General features: G+C 44.6%; 1 protein-coding gene across 1 annotated transcript in view; it reads left to right on the top strand.

Moving 5' to 3' along the window:
• The first annotated feature begins 96 nt into the window (after positions 1 to 96).
• The window catches only part of TERB1 (telomere repeat binding bouquet formation protein 1), a 239,052-nt gene continuing 218,461 nt past the window's right edge, over positions 97 to 20,687 (top strand). The window contains exons 1-3 of the mRNA XM_033941426.1: positions 97 to 205; positions 417 to 545; positions 7,943 to 8,074. Of these exons, the coding sequence (XP_033797317.1) occupies positions 97 to 205; positions 417 to 545; positions 7,943 to 8,074 (370 nt within the window). The remainder of the gene's footprint in view (positions 206 to 416; positions 546 to 7,942; positions 8,075 to 20,687) is intronic.

The following is a 20,687-nucleotide window of genomic DNA, read 5'->3' as shown; positions in this document are numbered from 1 at the left end:
CAGCACTAAAATGAAAAGGCAAAGGTGACAAAAATGCAAAATGTAACTTCCCAGTATAAATATTTTAATATTAATATTTCTGTTTATCATTTAGAGATGAAGACAGATCTGAATTTGCTGCTTGAATGTCTTAAGTACCAAATGGACCATCCTGTTTCCCAGAAGGAGGCATTGGTCACCATTTGTTCAATTTGTCAACAAAACAGTAAGATCCTAATTTATGCACTCTGTGTCTACAGTACTATTTCATTGTCTCTTAAAAATTATAACAGAATTAAGTAACTGTATGAGCTTTAAAAGTAATTCTGTCTGAACTTTTTAAAGTAAAGTATATACTTGTCAGTACTTATTCTGTTTAGTTTTATGAGATATTGAACTTCTTTCCCTGTATCATTAATTTTCTTTCTGCATTACAGGTGAAGCAAGTGATTACTTCAGACAGATTGGTGGTTTGATGTTTGTGAATAACCTTGCTAAATCAAGCATGGAGTGCATGGTGAAAGAAGCTGCTTTGTTCACCTTAGGAGTTCTTGCAGAAAGTAATGGTAATACAACAAAAATCTCTCATTTCTTTTTCTGACCTATATTATTGGTACTCATAAAAATACCATGTCTTTCTATGCTTTTTCTTCATAGTATAGAAATTATGGCATAGAACAGAATATTTAAAAATGTATTTGAAATTGTTTGTTAGATGTATGATGTTGCTTTGTGTCACACTCAAAAGCATATTTACCATCTATTTCAGGGACATGGGGGAGCATTTTTCAAAAGAATGTCCAAGTAGTTTGGTTTATGGTGTACAGTTTATAGAAATCAGATTGTTAGAATGGATATGAAATTGTTTTCTTTGAATGTCAATGGCCTAAATCACCCAATTAAAAGGAGGAAAATTCTTAATTTTTTGAAGAAACAGGATGCAGATGTTTTTTTTTATTCAAGAAACTCACTTGTCAAGATCAGAAGTGGCTAAATTAGAGGGTTAAACAAAGTTTTTGTGCCCCTGCACTGGGTAAAAAGGCTGGGGTGGCTAGCCTTATGCATAATAAGTGTATAGCAACATTTGGGTCTGTCATGGCGGACCCTGTAGAAAGATGGCTTAAAGTTGACATGAAATACGGGGAAAATAGTCTGGTGCTTCTTAATATTTATGCTCCTAATGTGAATCAGGCTGAATTTTTTAAGACTCTCCAGCAGATGATATTACCACTGGCTACTTCTAAATGAATAGTAGCGGGGGACGTTACAACGTCAGAGACAAGGCTTCCGACGCTGGTGTGCTTCTTGAGAGAAGCTGCCACCGCAGCTTTAAACAGAAAAATGACATTTTCATGGGAGCCAGCCTTCGGAGAAGCTTTGGACACAGGTACGGATGCAAGAGGAGCAGCCACCGCGAAAAGCTTTAGTAAGGGAGCCAGCCAGACCGCGAGTGTGGGGCCATGCTGTAAGTGTGGATCGGTCAAGGAGCCGCCGCTGCCCGAGGCTTTGAAATTTGGCAAGGGAGCCGGCCAGAAAAGAAAATACATGCTGCTGCCCTGCTGCACAGGGAATGGGGTTGGGGACTTCTAAAATGTAAGGTGGCCCGGCCTACCAAAAGCCCCAAGGCTGCATGGTGTGCAGGTAAGGACGAAGGGTTCCTAATGTACATTGGGGAAGGTACAAGTAAGGGAGAAGGGCTACTGCTGGACAGGGGGAGCAGGGAATGGGAGGGGGTGACAAGTAAAGGAGAAGGGCTACTGCTGGACAGGGGGAGCAGGGAATGGGGGGGTGCTGCTGGACAGGGAGAGGTAAAAGTAAGGGAAAAGGGCTGCTAGCACCCATTAATGTAACGGGCTAAAAAACTAGTATTAGATAATTATCTTAAAGCTAAAAAAAGAAAAGTCAAGATTGCTATGATTAAAGATGAGAAAGGTGATACTCATTCTCAGATTGGAAGTATTTTAAAACAATTTTTGATCTTTTATAAAGCTTTGTATTCTTCTGAGTCCTATTCAAAAAAGAACTAGAAGGTTTAGAATTTTTAAAATTAATTGAGGGACCAAAAATTCCCAATCATATAAAAGGATATCTCAAATTGCCTATTTCATTGAAAGAATTGCAAGTAGCGTTGAAGTCCCTTAGAGTTGGATCCGCTCCAGGTGGTGATGGGTTCACTGTTGAGTTCTATAAGTCATTCCAAATTACTCTTTTACCTCATTTATTAAATTTATATCAGGTTCAATTGAATAAAAGATGCATCACAGGTACTATGGCAGAATCTTTAACAATTGTTTTGACAAAGCCAAATAAAGATCCTGCTTTGGTTTCAAATTACAGGCCTGTTTCATTGATTAATGTAGATGGAAAACTTTTAGCTAAATTATTGGCTTTATGCTTGGCCAAGGCTCTCCCTTATATTATTGGTATGCACCAAACAGGGTTTGTTGCTCATAGACATTCTTCAAACAACACTAGACTGGCTTTCCACATGTTAAATTTATCAAAGGATATGGAAGTTCTGGCATTCTCTGTATCCTTGGATGCAGAGAATGCATTTGATCGTGTGGAACGGACCTTTATGTATCAAGCTATGGATTGGTTTGGTATTGGTTATGGATTTATTCAAATGATTCAAGCCTTGTATAGTTCTCCTTCTGCTAGATTATATATTAATAATAATTTTTAAGAACGTTTCTATCTGAGGAGGGGAGTTAGACAAGAATGTTCATTATCCCCTTTGCTGTTTGACATTGTGCTGGAACCCCCTGCATTTGGACTTTTCCAAGTTGGTGGTGTTGACCAAAAATGTGAGATTTCAGGGCTAAGGCATCCTCTATCTAGGGCAGGAGTGTCAAAGTAGGTCCTCGAGGGCCACAATCCAGTCGGGTTTTCAGGATTTCCCCTTGCTCAGGGCAGCTGGACCTGAGTGGAGGCATCCTGGCCATCAGTCACCTAGAGATGAGGGCTGTTCTGGCCTTCTCCACTTTCTGCTCAATATTCAGAACAAGATGGTCTGGGTCACATCATACAGTTCCATGGTGATGATTTACATCAACAAGTGGTGGAAGACTCTTAGTGCAGCAGTGGTATTGGACTGGCTGGCAAGCTTTGCTGTTTAGCTGAGTGTCACCTGGTGGCTCTCCCAACTGCATATTGTGCAATCGGAGAATGTGCAGGTGGGTTTCCTCAGCCAGAACACATTGAACCAGGATGAGTGAAAATTTGTTTCCCACAGCCTTTCATATTCTTGCTTCAGCCACATGGCATTTTAACAGAATGCCATGCTCCTATTACCTTCAGTCTTAGGAGGGATACTGCAAGGGCTGATAGGTGGTGAGAACATACTGGTCTGGTCTGGACTGGTCTAGTAGGATTGAAGGAAAAAATTAACAGGTATGTAAAAATTTTGCCTTTCAAATTTGTTAATGTCCTAGATAAGTAGTGTAGAGTATTGCAACTATTTGGGGTTTTTTCCAGATACTTGTGACCTTTATTGGCCACCATGAAGACAGGATACTGGGCTAGGTGGACCACTGATCTGACCTAGTAAGACTATTCTAACAATTACAGTTACAAATAAATCATTTATATTCCACTATTGCCAACAAATAGTTCATAGCGGATTACTTACAAAGAACAGGATTAATTAACTAGGATGTACATATAGAACAAAATATTATCCCAATCATTAACTACTAAGTTTTAATTTCTGAAACAAAGTTTTGAGCACTTTTTAAAAGATCATAAATATTACTATAGTTCATATAAGAACATAAGAATTGCTGCTGCTGAGTCAGACCAGTGGTCCATCGTGCCCAGCAGTCCACTCCCGCGGCGGCCCTTAGGTCAAAGACCAGTGCCCCAACTAAGTCTAGCCTTACCTTGGAAAGATACTAGATCACATAGAAGCGGCTTGATAAGGAAAGGAGATAGCATACAATCTTTTAGATACAATTCCCTTTAAATTGGGGAATTGTAAAGTCAAACTATTACGAAAATTATAATATTGTCCAACTAATGGCCTGCAAGTTAAATTGTTAATATATAAAGGAGTCAAACCATGTACATATGCTAATTTGCTATTTACACAAAGCATTATTTTATATTAGTGGCGTACCAAGGGGGGGGGGTCCGCCCAGGATGCAAGCTCATGGGGGGGTGCTCCCGGCCTTGTAGTCATGGCCCGGGAACTTCCCTGCTCATGGCCTGACTCCAAGGCTTTCGCAAGTTCCCGAAGTGATCCAGCCTGAGCCCTCTCTCTTACCTTCCATTCCCCCACGGCCACACCCCCCGTCGCCGTCGGAGCTTGGTGCGCTCTAATGTCGGTGCGCTTTCGTCACCAACTTCCTGTTTCCAGCGGGGTGGAAGCAGGAAAGGGAGCTCAAGCCGCGTGCGACATTGCAAGTAGCATCTGAACTGAAGGTGAGTGCTGCTGAGCTGCTTGGTGGTGTTTCGTGGAGTTTCTTTGCCCTAGTGCTTCCCGAATCAATTTAAAACCCCCCAAAATCGGCCTCCCGAATCCCGATTCATCATCTGACCCACCCCCCTCGCCCCCTAAAGCAGGATCGGCAGCTTTCTCTTGCTAGCCGGCTCCTGCTTTAGAGGGCGAGGGGGGAGGGTCAGTTGGGAAGTGCTGCAGTGTCCGGCTTCCCCTCTGGCCTCTCGCACCTTTATTTGATTGCATTAGACAGTCCTTCGGGGGGTGGGGGGGTGCAGGCCTTCGGGGGGTGTAGGCCTTAAGGGGCAGGACAGACCTTTGGGTGGGAGGTACAGTCCTTCAGGGGGGGGTGCAGGCCTTCAGGGGTGGGGTGTAGGCCTTCGGGGGGGACAGACCTTCGGGTGGGAGGTACAGTCCTTCGGGGAGGTGCAGGCCTACAGGGTTGAGGTGTAGGCCTTTGGAGGGGGACAGATCTTCGGGTGGGAGGCAGTGCTCCCTCTAAGCGGGCGGGTGTTGTGAGCAAACATTTTTCGCTGTGAGCTAAAAGCCAGCAAGTTATGAGCCAACTCGCCCGATTCTCCTCTCGCCGCCCTGCCATCTGCCGTACGCCGTGCGCTGTGACGAGAAACTTGTGCGCTGCGATGTAATATTTTGTGCACCAGCGCACGCCAGCGCAGCTTAGCGGGAACACTGGTGGGAGGTACAGTCCTTCGGGGGAGGGTGCAGGGCTTCAGGGGGACAGACCTTCGGGGGGGGAAGTACAGTCCTTTGGGGGAGGTACAGTCCTTTGGGGTGTGCAGGCCTTCAGGGGGGGGACAGACCTTCACGGGGGGAGGTGCAGGCCTTTGGAGGGGGGTGCAGGCCTTCAGTGGGGACAGACTTTCGGATAGGAGGTACAGTCCTTTGGGGGGATGCAGGCCTTCGGGGGGGTGCAGGCCTTCAGAGGAGGGGGGTCCTGGTGTAGAAGTAGATGGAGGAAGGGAGGGAGGGAAGGGGAGGTTCAAAGATACGTGCATATGCCAGACTTTGGGGGTTAGAAATAATGGTTCTAAAAACAGAGGAGTGGGATAGAGATGGCGCATAATGGGATTTAGGGAGGGAAGGAACAGAAAGGGAGAGAACTTGGAAACAAGGGATGGTGTTGAGGGGGAATAGAGATACTGGATAGGAGGATGGTTGGGAACAGAAAGGGAGAGATTGTGGACCCTGGGGTGGTGGGGAGTTGAGAAAAGCTGAATCTGTGGATGGAGATGAAAAAAAGGAAAGATGCCAGACCTCCGGGGGAGGGAAGGGAAACGGAAGGGGAGGACAGAGATGGCAGATGGATGGTTAGCACGAAGAAAGAAGGAGACCCTGGCAAGCAAGACAACAAGAGCCTGGGACCAACAAGATTTGAATATTGACCAGACAACAAAAGGTAGAAAAAATAATTTTATTTTCTGTTTTGTGATTACAATATGTTAGATTTGAAAAGTGTATCCTGCCAGAGCTGGTGTTAGACCACAAACATGAGCTAGGATTTAACAGAGAGAGGAAAAGTCCTTTTTGTTTTTTTATTTTGTTTACACCTCAGCGCCAGTGTGGTTAGGAGAAGCCAAAGGGGGTGAAAAAGCTATAAAATAAACCCACCAGGATGTTTGAAAAAAACACCCAATTGGGAAGGAAAATCGAATCAAATTGAAAAACCAATTCAATAGGCTGAATCGCATCAAAAAATTTTTTTCCTGAATCGGGCAGCACTAGTTTGCGCTACTGTCTTAGACTTTAGGACCTGGGAATGGGGAGAGATGGCATCCTCAGTACTTTATAATGCAAGTGAAACGAGGATTTAGTCAGACTTTTGAAGGTTCTGCAGAAGAAAGATATTGTATAGGCTGGCGACATGAGACAACAGGAAATGGGAACTTTTCTTCCTTCTATTTTTGTGAATGGCAAGGCTGAGAATATCAGAGAGTTCAGTTAAAATATGTGCTTTATAAGAAAATATAATAATGTGTTTTATAAAGTTTATAAGCATTGCTGGCCTACTCGGTGAGGTGTTCCTAGTGGTGGTAGCAGTGTGTCAATGTGTTGAGAGGAAGAGGTGGTCTGGGAAATTCTGCTGAGCAAACTCTGGGCCCATTTCCACCCCCCAGTTAGTCCACTCCACTCAATTGGTTCACACACTGAGTGGGTCTTTGGGTGTTGTGTTGGGATCTCTTCCAGTGGTTTATCAGTATCTCCTTCTGGTCCAAGGAAGGAAACTTTGTTATCCTTAGCATTGACCTACAGAATATGTTTGTAACAGCGCTGCTTGTGTGGCATTAGGCTATGTAGTGATTGAAAGAAAAAAACAGACCTTTGCACATTTTTGCACTATATGGTGGGTGTATGAGGAGATTCACAATTCCAGCACAGCTAAGTCCATGTGAAGTTACCTTGTGCTGTATTTGACATCTAGCAAGGTCTCTGTTTGAAATGAAAGATCTAAGCTTAAAATGAAGTGGCCAGAAGTTATGGTAAAAGCAGATAGCGTAGCTGGTTTTAAGAAAGATTTGGACAAATTCCTGGAGGAAAAGTCCATAATCTGTTATTAAGACATGGGGGAAGTGTCTGCTTGCCCTGGATTGGTAGCATGGAATGTTGCTACTCTTTGGGTTTTGACCAGGTATTAGTGTCCTGGATTGGCTACCATGAGAATGGGCTACTGGGCATGATGGACCATTGGTCTGACCCAGTTAGGCTATTCTTATGTTATGTTCTCATCTGTAGGGGCCTTTGTTTTCACTTCTTATTTTAATGTATTTTTTTTCTGGGAACTTATCAGTGTTTTTTATAATGGGAACAAAAATGGAAGAGTATTAATGTGTGTGGAATGGGGGGGTAACTCATTTCTTCAGCTAAATAATTCAATCCACCTCAACCAGACATGGGAGAACTCACGCACCATTCACACACCCTCCAACCAAAAACATCAAAAGAAAAAAACTGTTCGACAACCTCCTAGCCATTCAAGCTGCAACACTCGACCCCCAACTCTACAACCTATTGACCTTGACCATAGACTACAAAACCTTCAAAAAAGAAATAAAAACCCTTCTATTCAAAAAACACATAAAACCGAACTAACACAATCAGAACTGTCCCAAGCATCACTTGCAACTACTCCATATGTACTTCTGATGTCATGACAATTCAGACATAATTTATGTTATGTTATGTTATGTTTGGAATAATGGTTACATATAAAAGGTTCAATAAAAGAAAATTTTCACTGCTTGTTTCTATTCTGACCATTTATTCCATTTCATGGTTATTACAAAAAAAAATTTACAAGGGGGTTGGGGGGGTGTCAAAAAATGATGGGCCCCGGGTACCACATACCCTAGGTACACCACTGTTTTATATGTACAGATTTAAAATTTGTGGACCTTTATACAGTACTTTAACTGAAAAGCTAATAATTAAAACTGAGGAAGTTGAATGCTGGCAGTATAAAACTTTGATAAATACATGTTTTGTCTCTTATTTTATTTTTTGTTACAGTTTTCTGTCAGCAAACCTTGTGTACATCTGAATTGTTTGAAGACATTATTTTGTCTTTATCTAATGAAGATTTATCGATGACTTTAAAAAGAATGTCTGTTTATGTTATCTTAGTCATGGTTTCAAATAACAGTGAGTGATTTTCAGTTTCCTCTCCTTTTTTAAATGAATATTAATTCTAAATCTGTATGCATATATCATTTATCCTATCTAAACAGACATCACTGTCTTGTAATAACCACATTTCCAGTGCAATAGGTGAGACATTCTAGACAGATGGGTTATATCCCCATAGGCGCAAGCATCTGCAGAAGGAAGCCACTCCAGATTTTCCTCTTGCCTCTGCTGTACTTCACTGGGCTTCTTAGCTCCACCTACAGTTCTTTCCTTCTATGCATGCCTGCAGGAGTGTTTCTTCTGCACTCCCCATTTTATTATTTTATATGGTGTATTTTTCATCCCTTTTTCAGGAATTCTGGTGCATGAAGCATTTTTTCTGCCTGCTTTCAGAACACACAGACTTTGGTCTGTAGCTGACAGACTGATCCCACTGGGTAGCTGTTAGTCAGCCTGCATAGTTTTCTCTGGAGCTCGAGGCTGTCCCTAAAGTGGTCTCACCTAAAGTTGTCTCACCAGCTGTTAAGCAGGAATCGAGCGCAGGCTGTTGGGCGCCCTTAGGAGACTCAGCAGTGTCTCGTAGGGTGCTGGCTATGCCTTCTCGCCTCCGCCCATCCTTGTGTGCATCCGTTGGTCTACAGGGGTGGAGGTGCAGTCAGGCAGCCCAAGGATTAGCTTTGCAGAAGCTTTCCTAGCATTGAGGCAGTGAATTTTTCATCCAGCTACTGAGAGAGCTGAGGTAGGCTACAGCACAGATCTTCAGACACAGGTCACAGTGAGTACAGACTGTTAGCTTGTGAGATGAATTGGGAGAGGTTGGAAAAGTTGGGTTTTAAGTGTTTCTACATGTTCCCCCTCTCCTGAAAATTCCTAAAATCACCGTTATTTTCTTTTGGGAAATGTGAAAAATATTGCGATTTTGGTACAAATTTTATGACAGCAGCCATCCTGGATTTTTAGTTACCTTTTTATCTGAAGCTCCCTGCTTCACCAAAACTGCAAATTTTGCCTAGAAACTTGTTGGGATGGAGTCCATTGGTTCTCCACATGTGGATTCTTGCCAGTATTATGAAAATTTAACGCTTTTAGAGCATCCTTGTGCCACATGGTGCAGCCGGGGGAGGCGGCAGTGTCCCGTTTAGCCTCTCCCCTGCTGAAGCAGATGACTAAACGCTCAGCTAGTCCATCAGGGTGGCCTTTTTTGCTTTTGGGGCTCAGCATGGTTGTTAGATCTGTCCGCTTGGCTGCAGACCCTTCACAGCCTAAGAAACACAAATTTAAGTCATCTAAGATTGGCTCTTTGCCCCAGGAGCCAGCACTCTTTCAGACATTATGAAGTTTTGTGGACTGAGTTTCAGAACAGGCATTCTCCCCCTGCGTATTCCCAATCCGTTTCCGTGGCATCTCTTAATGGTGTTGCTCCTTTGGATATATCCTCGCCTCAACCTACCGCTGCTTTGGCGCTGCCTGACCCTGATCTGGGGGACCCTGATATGGATGTCTCGCTTGCTGACCCTTGTTCGCAGGTGCAGCGCTTCCCGGGGTGGGAGATCAAGGATTGTGTGCTGGATCTGTGGATTCTTCTGGGGTTTTGCATCCTGAGGACGATCCCATGGTCCTGCGCTTATTTATGTTTGCAGCTTTGCCAGACCATATTACTGAGTCTTTGCAGGAGTTGGCTTTAGTCACTCAGCCGACTTCATCTACTTCTTCCTCCTGGCTTTGTGGTGTGTGCTTGCATTCTTCTACCTTTCCATGGCACCTTGATATGAGAGTTCTGGTTTTGGAGCAGTTTGACTCTCTGGAGGGTGCTCTTAAAATTATTAGAGCCATGTTATGCTGGTTTCTTCTGGCACAGGAGTGTCAGCAGCTTTTGGGTCAGCCCAGAATAAATTCTTTGGTGCACAGGTGACTAAGCGCACCTCTCTACCCAGTGAAGGTGATGTGGTGCTACAGGATATGCAGGATAGCCATGTGGATGTGGTCCTCTGGAATTTCTTTGATGCAGCTGCTTTAGGCATCAGAGCTGCTTTGGCAACAACCTTTGTCGCCAAACTGCGCACACTGGAGAGTGAGGCTCCTCAACTTCTTTTGGCTGGGACAGATTATATTGCTGGCGCATTGTATGAACTTATGCGAGTTTTGGCAAAGGTGTCGGAATACTCTGTTCGCAGGATGCTCTGTATCAGACAATGGGCTGGTGATTCTACTTCCAAGGATACTTTGCCAAGACTGCCCTGTAAAGGGCAGTTATTGCTCTGGTCACTCTAATTTCGTGACTCACATCGATCAGAACTGTATACAAGTGCCACATCACAGATATTTTCACAGTGCTCCTGATGGTATGCTGGCTACAGGCATTCCCAGCCTGCTACATTCCATTCTGCGCCCTCTGTCAAAAGGACACAATGATTCCAGGCTGAGGGATGCCCCTCTTCAGATAGGGGACTGGCTCTCAGCATTTCTTCCCGCCTAGATTCGCATTACATCTGACTAGTGGGTCTTGGACATGATTCGGTTGGGCTGCAAACTGAAATTCTTTATCACCTCTCCATACCGGTATAACCTTCACTTATGGGCAATAGCTCACTTTGACCAGCAGGTGGAGACGGAGACCAAACTTTGGTTGTAGTACTAAATAAATGTATCCCCTCTAGGAAACCAGTCTTTGCTCAGTGAAGGTGAGTCATGCTAGTCTCCCCTTACTTAGGCCTGTTGGAATTTATTTAGTGCTCCTTGTCCCCGTTCTTGTGCCGGACTGAGCTTGGTGGGACCCTGTTTGAGGATCTGCCTGACCTCAGGGGTGTCATGCTTGATAGGTCACGAGTTGAGTCCCTCCCCCTCTTTCCTCCACCTCCCCAGTTTTTAATAGAAGTGCCTCAGCTGTAAGCCTTGCCACCGATACCTTCAAGGGATATAGCTTAGAGAGCCAGTGGAGTCTGTACTGACCAAAAAAAAAAAAAAATTCTGAGGCAGTGCCAGTCTGAAGGGATCCGTCCCTTGTCTGTTATTGCATTTTTATTGTTAACCAGCACTTCTATTTCAGCTAGGTCGTGTATTGCGCAATGAGCAATTATAAAGGGAAAAAGTGCTCCAGACGCTAGTGGCCGGCCTGTGCATGCGGTGTGCAGGCCGCCGCAAAGGGAAATCCTCGTCGGCATCAGTTGCCGGCATCCAGGGATCCCCTTCGTGAGTGCCTTGCGCACCAGCAGCTGATAGTGGGGAAGCCCAGGCTTCCCTTGCCTCCCACAAAGGGATTCCCCTAGCCGCCGACTGTCAGGGAAATAAGGTTTCCCTTACCGCCGATGGTGCTGGGGACTCCCTTATTGCTTCTGCCGGCTTGCCTGCTTTAGCGGCTGGGGCGATTCATGCCTCAGGGTTCTGTTTTTGGTGAGCTTGGCTCCAATTTTAGCGGGAAGCACTTCCAGCTTGTCTGTAGCCTTGGGTGACCTTCCCCCTGTATTGGAGAGACAGGGGCAAGTTTCTGCTGGGTCCCCTGCTGTGGCATGGAGTCCTATTGGGCCGCCAGGGGGTTTTCCCTCTGATTTTGTTTTTGCCTGTGTAAGGCTTATTTTCAGGCATCCGGGGATCCTGCTTCCAACCCAGGGGTCTCGGGGGGGATATTTCCCTCGATGTCCACTCCAATTCGGCTCCTCTCAGCACCAGTTGCATCCCCATCTCCATCTCTCTTGTACAAGCCGCTGAGGATCTCTTGGGACGATGATTTTGCATATGAGGAGCAGTTTTCTTTTGATGAAGACCTGGACTTTATGGGAGACCTCCAGTATCCTCACGGGGGGACAGATGCCATTAGCGGCGACTTTGTGGTTCGTCAGCTGGTGAGGATGCGTCCGTGGTGCGCATTTTTCAGCAGGAAGAGCTCCAGGAGCTTATTCTTCAGGTCTCCTTGGTGTTACATTTCGAGGAAGACGCGAAGGAGTCCCTGCATGTGGTGGCCCCTATGTTTAGGGGGATCCGCTCTGCATCCTGCTCTTTTCCTATGCATCACGATATTCTTGCATCTTGCTCTTTTCCTATGCATCAGGATATTCTTGTGCAGTGGAAAGTGCCAGAGGCGCCCTTTCATTTTGCGTATTCTATGGCCCGCCTGCATCCCATCCCGGAGGGGGATAGGGATACCTTGAAATCACCCATTGTGGATGTGGTGGTCTCCCACATCGTGAAGCGGCATACTGTGCTTGTTGAGGGTGGCTCAGCCTTAAGGGACTCTGAGGACGTAGGTTAGAGTCTCTTCTTAAGAAGAATTTTGGGGTGTCTGCCAGCTCAGGCGGCGATTTGTGGCGTTCTGGTGGTTCAGGCCTGTTTTCGGTGGGCCAAGCGAGTTCTTCACCATGAGTCTGATGACTGGTCCTTGGTGGATCAGGAGGTAGCCAAAATTGAGATGGGTGCCTTTTATCTTTCTGATGCTCTGTATGACCTGTTGTGAGCGTCGGCTAAGTCCATGGGGCTCGGGGTGGGCATATGTCATACCTTGTGGCTTCGAGCATGGTCAGTGAAAGCAGCATCTAAGGCTAAGCTGACAAAATTTCCCTTTTGGGAGTCTTTTTTGTTTGGCGAGGATTTGGACCGGTTGGTCCAGACCTTGACGGACTCCAAGGTGCCCCTGCGCAGGGCTGGCATTGCTCGGGGTCATTTGAATGATTTCTGCAGATATTGCTCTGGTCGAGGGGCTGCTTCCTTCCCGGCCTCTGAGTCATCCTGTGGTTGTTTCTTTTAGCACATGCAGTCCTCTCAGGGGGCATGTCAGGGGAGGATGTGATCCTCCGCTGGTTTCCCCGCTGCCTATCCAGCCCAATGACCCGGTCGACATTGTATATCTGGACTTTCAGAAGGCGTTCGACAAGGTTCCACATGAATGACTACTTTGGAAAATTGCGAGCCATGGAATCGAGGGTTAAATACTCACATGGATTAAAAACTGGCTGGAGCATAGGAAACAGAGAGTGGGGGTAAATAGACAATACTCGGACTAGAAAAGTGTCACCAGCGGGGTGCACAGGTCTCGATGCTTGGACATGTGCTCTTCAACATCTTTATAAATGATCTGGACATAGGTACGACGAGCGAGGTGATAAAATTTGCGGATGATATGAAGTTATTCAGAGTAGTGAAGACTCAGGGGGATTGCGAAGATCTACAACGTGACATAATCAGGCTCGAGGAATGGGCATCGACATGGCAGATGAGGTTCAACGTGGACAAGATGCTTGTTGGTAGCAAAAATCTCATGCACAAATACAGAATGTCTGGGGATGATACTTGGTGAGACCTCCCAGGAAAGGGACTTGGGAGTTCTGATCAACAAGTCAATGAAGCCGTCCGCGCAATGAAAAGGGAGAACAGAATGCTAGGAATGATAAAGAAGGGGATCACGAACAGATCGGAGAAGGTTATCATGCCGCTGTACTGAGCCATGGTACGCCCTCACCTGGAGTACTGCGTACAGCACTGGTCACCGTACATGAAGAAGGACACGGTACTACTCGAAAGGGTCCACAGAAGAGCGACTAAGATGGTTAAGGGGCTGGAGGAGCTGCCGTACAGCGAAAGATTAGAGAAACTGGGCCTCTTCTCCCTCGAACAGAGGAGATTGAGAGGGGACATGATCGATACATTCAAGGTACTGAAGGGGATAGACTTAGTAGATAAGGACAGGTTGTTCACCCTCTCCAAGGTAGGGAGAACAAGAGGGCACTCTCTAAAGTTGAAAGGGGATAGATTCCGTACAAACGTAAGGAAGTTCTTCTTCACCCAGAGAGTGGTAGAAAGCTGGAACGCTCTTCCAGAGGCTGTTATAGGGGAAAACACCCTCCAAGAATTCAAGACAAAGTTAGACAAGTTTCTGCTGAACAAGAACGTGCGGCTGGTAGGGCTAGTCTCAGTTAGAGTGCCGCTGCGTGAGCGGACTGCTGGGCATGATGACCACTGGTCTGACTCAGCAGTGGCAATTCTTATGTTCTTTTAATATGGTTTGAAGCCTTTGGTGGTGGTTGCCCTTACTGTTTGATTTACTTCTTGAGTAGAACAGTTTGTTTCTAAGCCTGTTGCTACAAGTGCCTCTACTTCATGTGTATTGGGTGGCTCTCAGTGCTTGGGTACTAACTGTAAGTGGAGCAGAGACAAGAGGAAAAATCTGGAGTGTATGTATTCCTGCTGCAGATTTACGCAGCTATGGGGATATAATCCATCAGTCTAGAATGTCTCGCTTATCTACTAGAAAAGAACTTACCAGGGTAAGAACATAATCTCTTTTTAAGTGCTGGCTGAGACTAAACATATTCCACGCCCCCCCCCTTTTTTTTTTTTCAAAACTGCAAAAGCAGTTTTTAGCGGTGGCCAATGTGCTGAATGCTGTGCGCTGTGCCAACACTCATAGGAACTGTATGAGCGTCGGAGCAGCACACAGAACTCAGCGTGCTGGCTGACGCTAAAAGCCACTTTTGCGATTTTGTAAAAGAGGGGGAATATGATAGTGACATATGCTTCATAAGCAAGTGTGGGATACCTCACTTTGGGGCCCTTTAACTAAGCTGTTTTAGGTGCTAATGCATGCCTAATGCAGCAAAAATTACCTAATTTGAGCCAACCTAAAGAATTCCGTGTTAGTTTTGTTATCTGTGTGCTTTTACCACACAATAATACAGGTCAACACATCATTTTCATCAGAGTTAATGTTGGGTGGGTTTTGTAGTATTTTTCATGCTGATTTCAAATCTGTGTTTGGTTTTTCACTAGCATGTCACATTTTTGTAATGAGGCTCATCTATCTATATATATAAAATCGGATGTATGTATGTTATAGCATAACTCTGAAACGCATTGACACATTTTAACCAAACATGGCATACATAATACTTACTATCTTGGGAAAAGTACTGTGGGGGTGGGAAGGGGGTGACTTGTAAAGATTATCTAAAACGACAGATTTTAGTGTCTACCCCATAGTGTTTTCGGGTTCACTGAGATGAATACTCAGCATAACTCTGAAACGCATGGAGAGATTTCAATCAAACTTGGTACACATATGGCTTACTATCTGGGGACAAATATTGTGTGGGGGGGGAGGGGATGATATTGAAAACGACAGATATTAGTGTCTAATCCATAAATGCATGGAGAGATTTCAACCAAAACTTGGTATACATAAGACTTACTATCTGGGGAAAAATACTGTGGAGGTGGGAAGGGGGTGACATGTAGAAATTATCAAAAACAACAGATTTTAATGTCTACCCCAAAGTATTTTCAGTCTCACTGAGATGAATACTCAGCATAACTCTGAAATGCATGGAGAGATTTCAACCAAACTTGGTACACATATGACTTACTATATGGGGACAAATACTGTGGGAGGAGGGAGGGGATGGCATCGAAAATAAGAACATAAGCAGTGCCTCTGCTGGGTCAGACCAGAAGTCCATCATGCCCAGCAGTCGCTCTCGCGCGGCCCATCAGGTCCAGAACCTGTATGTAACCCTCTATCTATACCCTTCTATCCCCTTTTCCTTCAGAAAATTGACCAATCCCTTCTTGAACTCCAATACCGTACCCTGATCTATCACGCCCTCTGGAAGCGCATTCCAGATGTCCACCACCCGTTGGATGAAGAAGAACTTCCTAGCATTGGTTCTGAATCTGTCCCCTTTTAATTTTTCCGAATGCCCTCTAGTTCTTATAGTTTTCGAAAGTTTGAAGAATCTGTCCCTCTCCACTTTCTCTATGCCCTTCATGATCTTGTAAGTCTCTATCATATCCCCTCTGAGTCTCCGCTTCTCCAGGGAAAAGAGCCCCAGTTTTAACAGTCTTTCAGTGTATGAAAGGCTTTCCATACCTTTTATCAAACGTGTCGCTCTTTTCTGAACCCTCTCGAGTATCGCCATATCCTTCTTTAGGTACGGGCGACCAATATTAGACGCAGTACTCCAGATGCGGGCGCACCATCGCCCGATACAATGGCAGGATAACTTCTTTCGTTCTAGTTGTAATACCCTTCTTGATTATACCTAGCATTCTATTCGCTTTCATAGGGACTGCTGTGCACTGTGCCGACGGCTTCATTGTTTTGTCCACTATTACCCCCAAGTCCCTTTCTTGGGTACTCTCACGCAATAACAGCCCTCCCTTCGTGTAGCTGTACCTCGGGTTTCTGTTTCCTACATGCAAGACTTTACATTTCTCTACGTTGAACTTCATCTGCCATCTCGTCGCCCACTCCTCTAGTTTGTTCAGGTCCCTTTGTAAATCTTCGCAGTCCTCTTTAGTCCTAGCCCCATTAAATAGTTTGGTGTCGTCTGCGAATTTTATTACTTCACACTTCGGCCCTGTTTCTAGATCATTTATAAATACATTGAATAGCAGTGGTCCAAGCACCGACCCCTACGGAACACCACTCATGACCCTCCTCCAGTCTGAGTAGTGGCCCTTCACTCCTACCCTCTGCTTCCTACCCGCCAACCAATTCCTGATCCATCTGTGTACATCTCCCTCCACCCCATGGTTCTTCAGTTTCCGAAGTAGGCGTTCATGGGGTACCTTGTCAAAGGCTTTTTGGAAGTCTAAGTATACGATGTCTATGGGGTCCCCTTTGTCCATCCATTTGTTAATTCCTTCAAAGAACTGCAATAAGTTCGTCAGGCAAGATCTTCCCTTGCAGAAGCCAAATTGTTATAAGTTTATTCCTTTGTAGATGCTCCTCGATGCTATCTTTTATCAGCGCTTCCACCATTTTCCCCAGAACCGAGGTTAGACTTACCGGTCTGTAGTTCCCCGGGTCACCTCTTGATCCCTTTTTAAAGATGGGCGTAACATTGGCTATCTTCCAATCCTCCGGAATCACGCCTGTTTTCAGAGATAGATTACAGACTTGCTGTAGTAGTTCCGCTATTTCCTCCTTTAGTTCTTTCAGTACCCTAGGATGGATTCCATCTGGGCCTGGTGATTTGTCAGTTTTTAATTTTTCTATCTGCCTGTGTACATCGTCAAGGCTTACTTCCATTGATGTTAATTTTTCTTCTTGGTCTCCTTTGAAGATTCGTTCAGGTTCCGGTATGTTGGATGTTTCCTCTTTTGTAAATACTGACGAAAAGAACATGTTTAGTCTTTCCGCCACTTCTTTCTCCTCCTTCACCACTCCCTTCCTATATCCGTCATCCAGCGGTCCTACCTCCTCCCTAGCCGGCTGCTTCCCCTTAACATATCTGAAGAACGGTTTGAAATTTCGTGCTTCCCTGGCTAGCCTCTCTTCATATTCTCTTTTTGCTCTTCTAACTATGCGGTGACATTCTTTTTGATACTTCCTATGTTCTTTCCAGTTCTCCTCAGTTTTGCCTTTTTTCCATTTCAGATATTAGTGTCTAATCCATTAAAGCTTGGAGAGATTTCAACCAAACTTGGTACACATATGACTTACTATCTGGGCACAAATACTGTGGGGAGGGGGATGACATGTGGGTAGGGGGAAGGGGGTGACATTGAAAATGACAGATATTAGTGTCTAAGCCATAGATGCTTGGATACATTTCAACCAAACTTGGTATACATAAGACTTACTATCTGGGCACAAATACTGGGGGGGTGGCATGTAAAAATGATCAAAAACAACAGATTTTAGTGTCTACCCCCTAGTGTTTTTGGGCTCACTGAGATGAATACTCAGCATAACTCTGAAACGCATGGAGAGATTTCAACCAAACTAGGTACACATATGACTTGCTATTTGGGGACAAATACTGGGGGGGAGGGGGTGACATGTGAGTGGGGGGAAGGGGGTTGGAAGGGGGTGACATTGAAAATGACAGATATTAGTGTCTAATCCATAAACAAATGGAGAAATTTGAACCAAACTTGGTATACATATGACTTACTATGTGAGAAAAAATGCTGTGTGAGTGGGAAGGGGGTGATATTAGTGTCTAATCCATACTTTTCAGGCTCGCTGAGATGAATATTGATACTCCCAATGCCGTTTAAGTCCAAGTTCCAGGCGTAATCACTGATTACAAGTCTATCGATACCAGAAGATTGGGATAAATAAATATCCGGGCAACATATAAGGAGGGTTGACAGTTGTCATTGTTTTTTTATGCTACAGAAGGTGATTAATATCAGTCTTTATCATGCCAAGACGTTGTACTAATCATCCAGATAGTTTCTGTTATGTCTATGGTTCATTCATGACAAATAACGTCACCCAATTACCGTAGATCTGAAGAAGGTATACAGATTGTACTTTGGCTGTCCACTGGGTGACCAGGATAAATCTTGGGCTCCACATATCTTCTGTACTAGTTGTTCCAACTAACTTCATGACTGGCTCAATCAACGAAAGGCAGCGATGCCATTTGCAATACCAATGATATGGAGGGAACCATGAGACCATATTAAATATTGCTACTTTTGCCTTGTGAACACAAGTGGATTCTCAGTAAAACTAAGCACAAAATTATATATTCTCCTCTGGATTCTGCTATTAGGCCTGTTCTTCATGATGACTCACTGCCTGTCCCTGTACCTCCACAAGGAGTTGTTTCTGTGGACCATGATGAGGAATGTGATGATGACGCAGCAGCTGGTCATAATCCAGAATTATCTGATCCTGATTATGTGAATGATGAAGATTCAGAACCAGAGACTTCTACACAAGCTGAGTTCAATGATCTTATTCGTGATCTAAATCTTTCAAAAGAAAAAGCAGAACTTTTTCTTCAAGGCTTAAGCAAAAGCACTTGCTTGCAAAAGATTCTAATATAACTCATTACAGAAAAAGGAATCATAACTTAACACATTCTTCACTGTAAATGGCTCATTATGCTTTTGTCATGACATCAACGGGCTCTTCAACAGTTTGTCACAAGTGCATTGTCCAGATGAATTGTGTCTCTTCATTGGTTCTTCACAGAGAAACTTGAAGGCAGTGTTACTGCACAATGGAAATTCTAAACCAAGAATACCAATTGCCCATTCTGCTCATCTAAAGGAGTCTTATGAGAATATGAAGAATTTATTAGAGGCTTCGAAGTTGGGCACTCATCACAACGGAATTTTGGGTCCTCAAGGTCATCAAAGAGGATTACTCTCTCTATTTTGTAACCATACCTCCAAATCACCCTTCAAGAGAATCCTCTTTCACATCACAACAGACACCCCTTCTGCTTTGGGAAATAGAAGATCTGCATCAACTAAATGCCATAGAAGTAGTTCCTCCTCAGAAAAATCAAGGGTTCTACTCCAGGTATTTTCTAATCCCAAAGGAAATGGAAGGTCGTCAACCAATTCTTGACATCCGAGACTTAAATACCTAGTATTTTTTGCATGCTGTCTCTAGGTACTTTATACCCTCTTCTAGAATGAAATGAATGGCTATGTTCTCTGGACTTCAAAGAGGCTTACACACATATATTCATACATCTTGCTCACGGAAAGTTTCTGCGTTTTCGCATAGCTCATTAACACTTCCCGTACAAAGTTCTGCCCTTTGGCCTGACTTCTTCGCCAAGTGTATTCACCAAGTGCCTAGTGGTCGTGGCAGCAACCCTATGTACTCACAGTTTTCAAGTGTTTCCATATCTGAACGATTGGCTGATAAAAGCTGCATCTCCTCAAGCTATACTTTCCACAACACAGTTGATGATAACATTTCTTCAGCAGCTAGGGTTGGAAGTCAACTTTCCAAAGTTCCAACTTCAGTCCTCCCAAAGACTGCAATTCATAAGAGCCCAACACTATTAAATCTATGGGCTTTTCATTCCTCAACAAAGACAAGACACTTTACTTCAACTTTGCAATCAGGTCTCACTTCTTATGCAAACCATTTCAGCCAGACAAATGATGTGGATCTTGGGTCACATGGCATCTACAGTCCATGTTACACCTTCGCAAGGCTCCATCTCAGATCAGCTCAGTGGACCCTAGCATCTCAATGGTCTCAAGCTCTCGATCCCTTCTCTCAAAAGATTAGTCATTTCACCTCTTCGGCAATCTCTTCAGTGGTGGATGGATCTGTCCAATCTTTCATAAGAATATAAAAATTGCCAATGCTGGGTCAGACTAGTGGTCCAGCATGCTCAGAAGTCTGCTCACGCGGCAGCCCTTAGGTCAAAGACCAGTGCCCTGAGTCTAGCCTTACTTGCGTACGTTCTGGTTCAGCAGGAACTTGTCTAACTTTGTCTTGAATCCCTGGAGGATGTTTCCCCCTATAACAGCCTCCGAAAAAGCGTTCCAGTTTTCTACCACTCTGGGTGAAGAAGAACTTCCTTACGTTTGTACGGAATCTATCCCCTTTTAACTTTAGAGAGTGCCTTCTCATTCTCTCTACCTTGGAGAGGGTGAACAACCTGCCTTTATCTACTAAGTCTATTCCCTTCATTATCTTGAATGTTTCGATCATGTCCCCTCTCAGTCTCCTCTTTTCAAGGGAGAAGAGGCCCAGTTTCTCTAATCTCTCACTGTACGGCAACTCCTCCAGTCCTTTAACCATTTTAGTCGCTCTTCTCTGGACCTTCTCGAGTAGTACTGTGTCCTTCTTCATGTACAGCGACCAGTGCTGGATGCAGTATTCCAGGTGGGAGCGTATTATGACCCAGTACAGCGGCATAATAACCTTCTCCGA

This window comes from Geotrypetes seraphini, chromosome 4, assembly GCF_902459505.1.
Source record: "Geotrypetes seraphini chromosome 4, aGeoSer1.1, whole genome shotgun sequence".
In the NCBI taxonomy this organism is placed as follows: Eukaryota; Metazoa; Chordata; class Amphibia; order Gymnophiona; family Dermophiidae; genus Geotrypetes; species Geotrypetes seraphini.
This window is presented reverse-complemented; position numbering and strand designations above follow the sequence as displayed.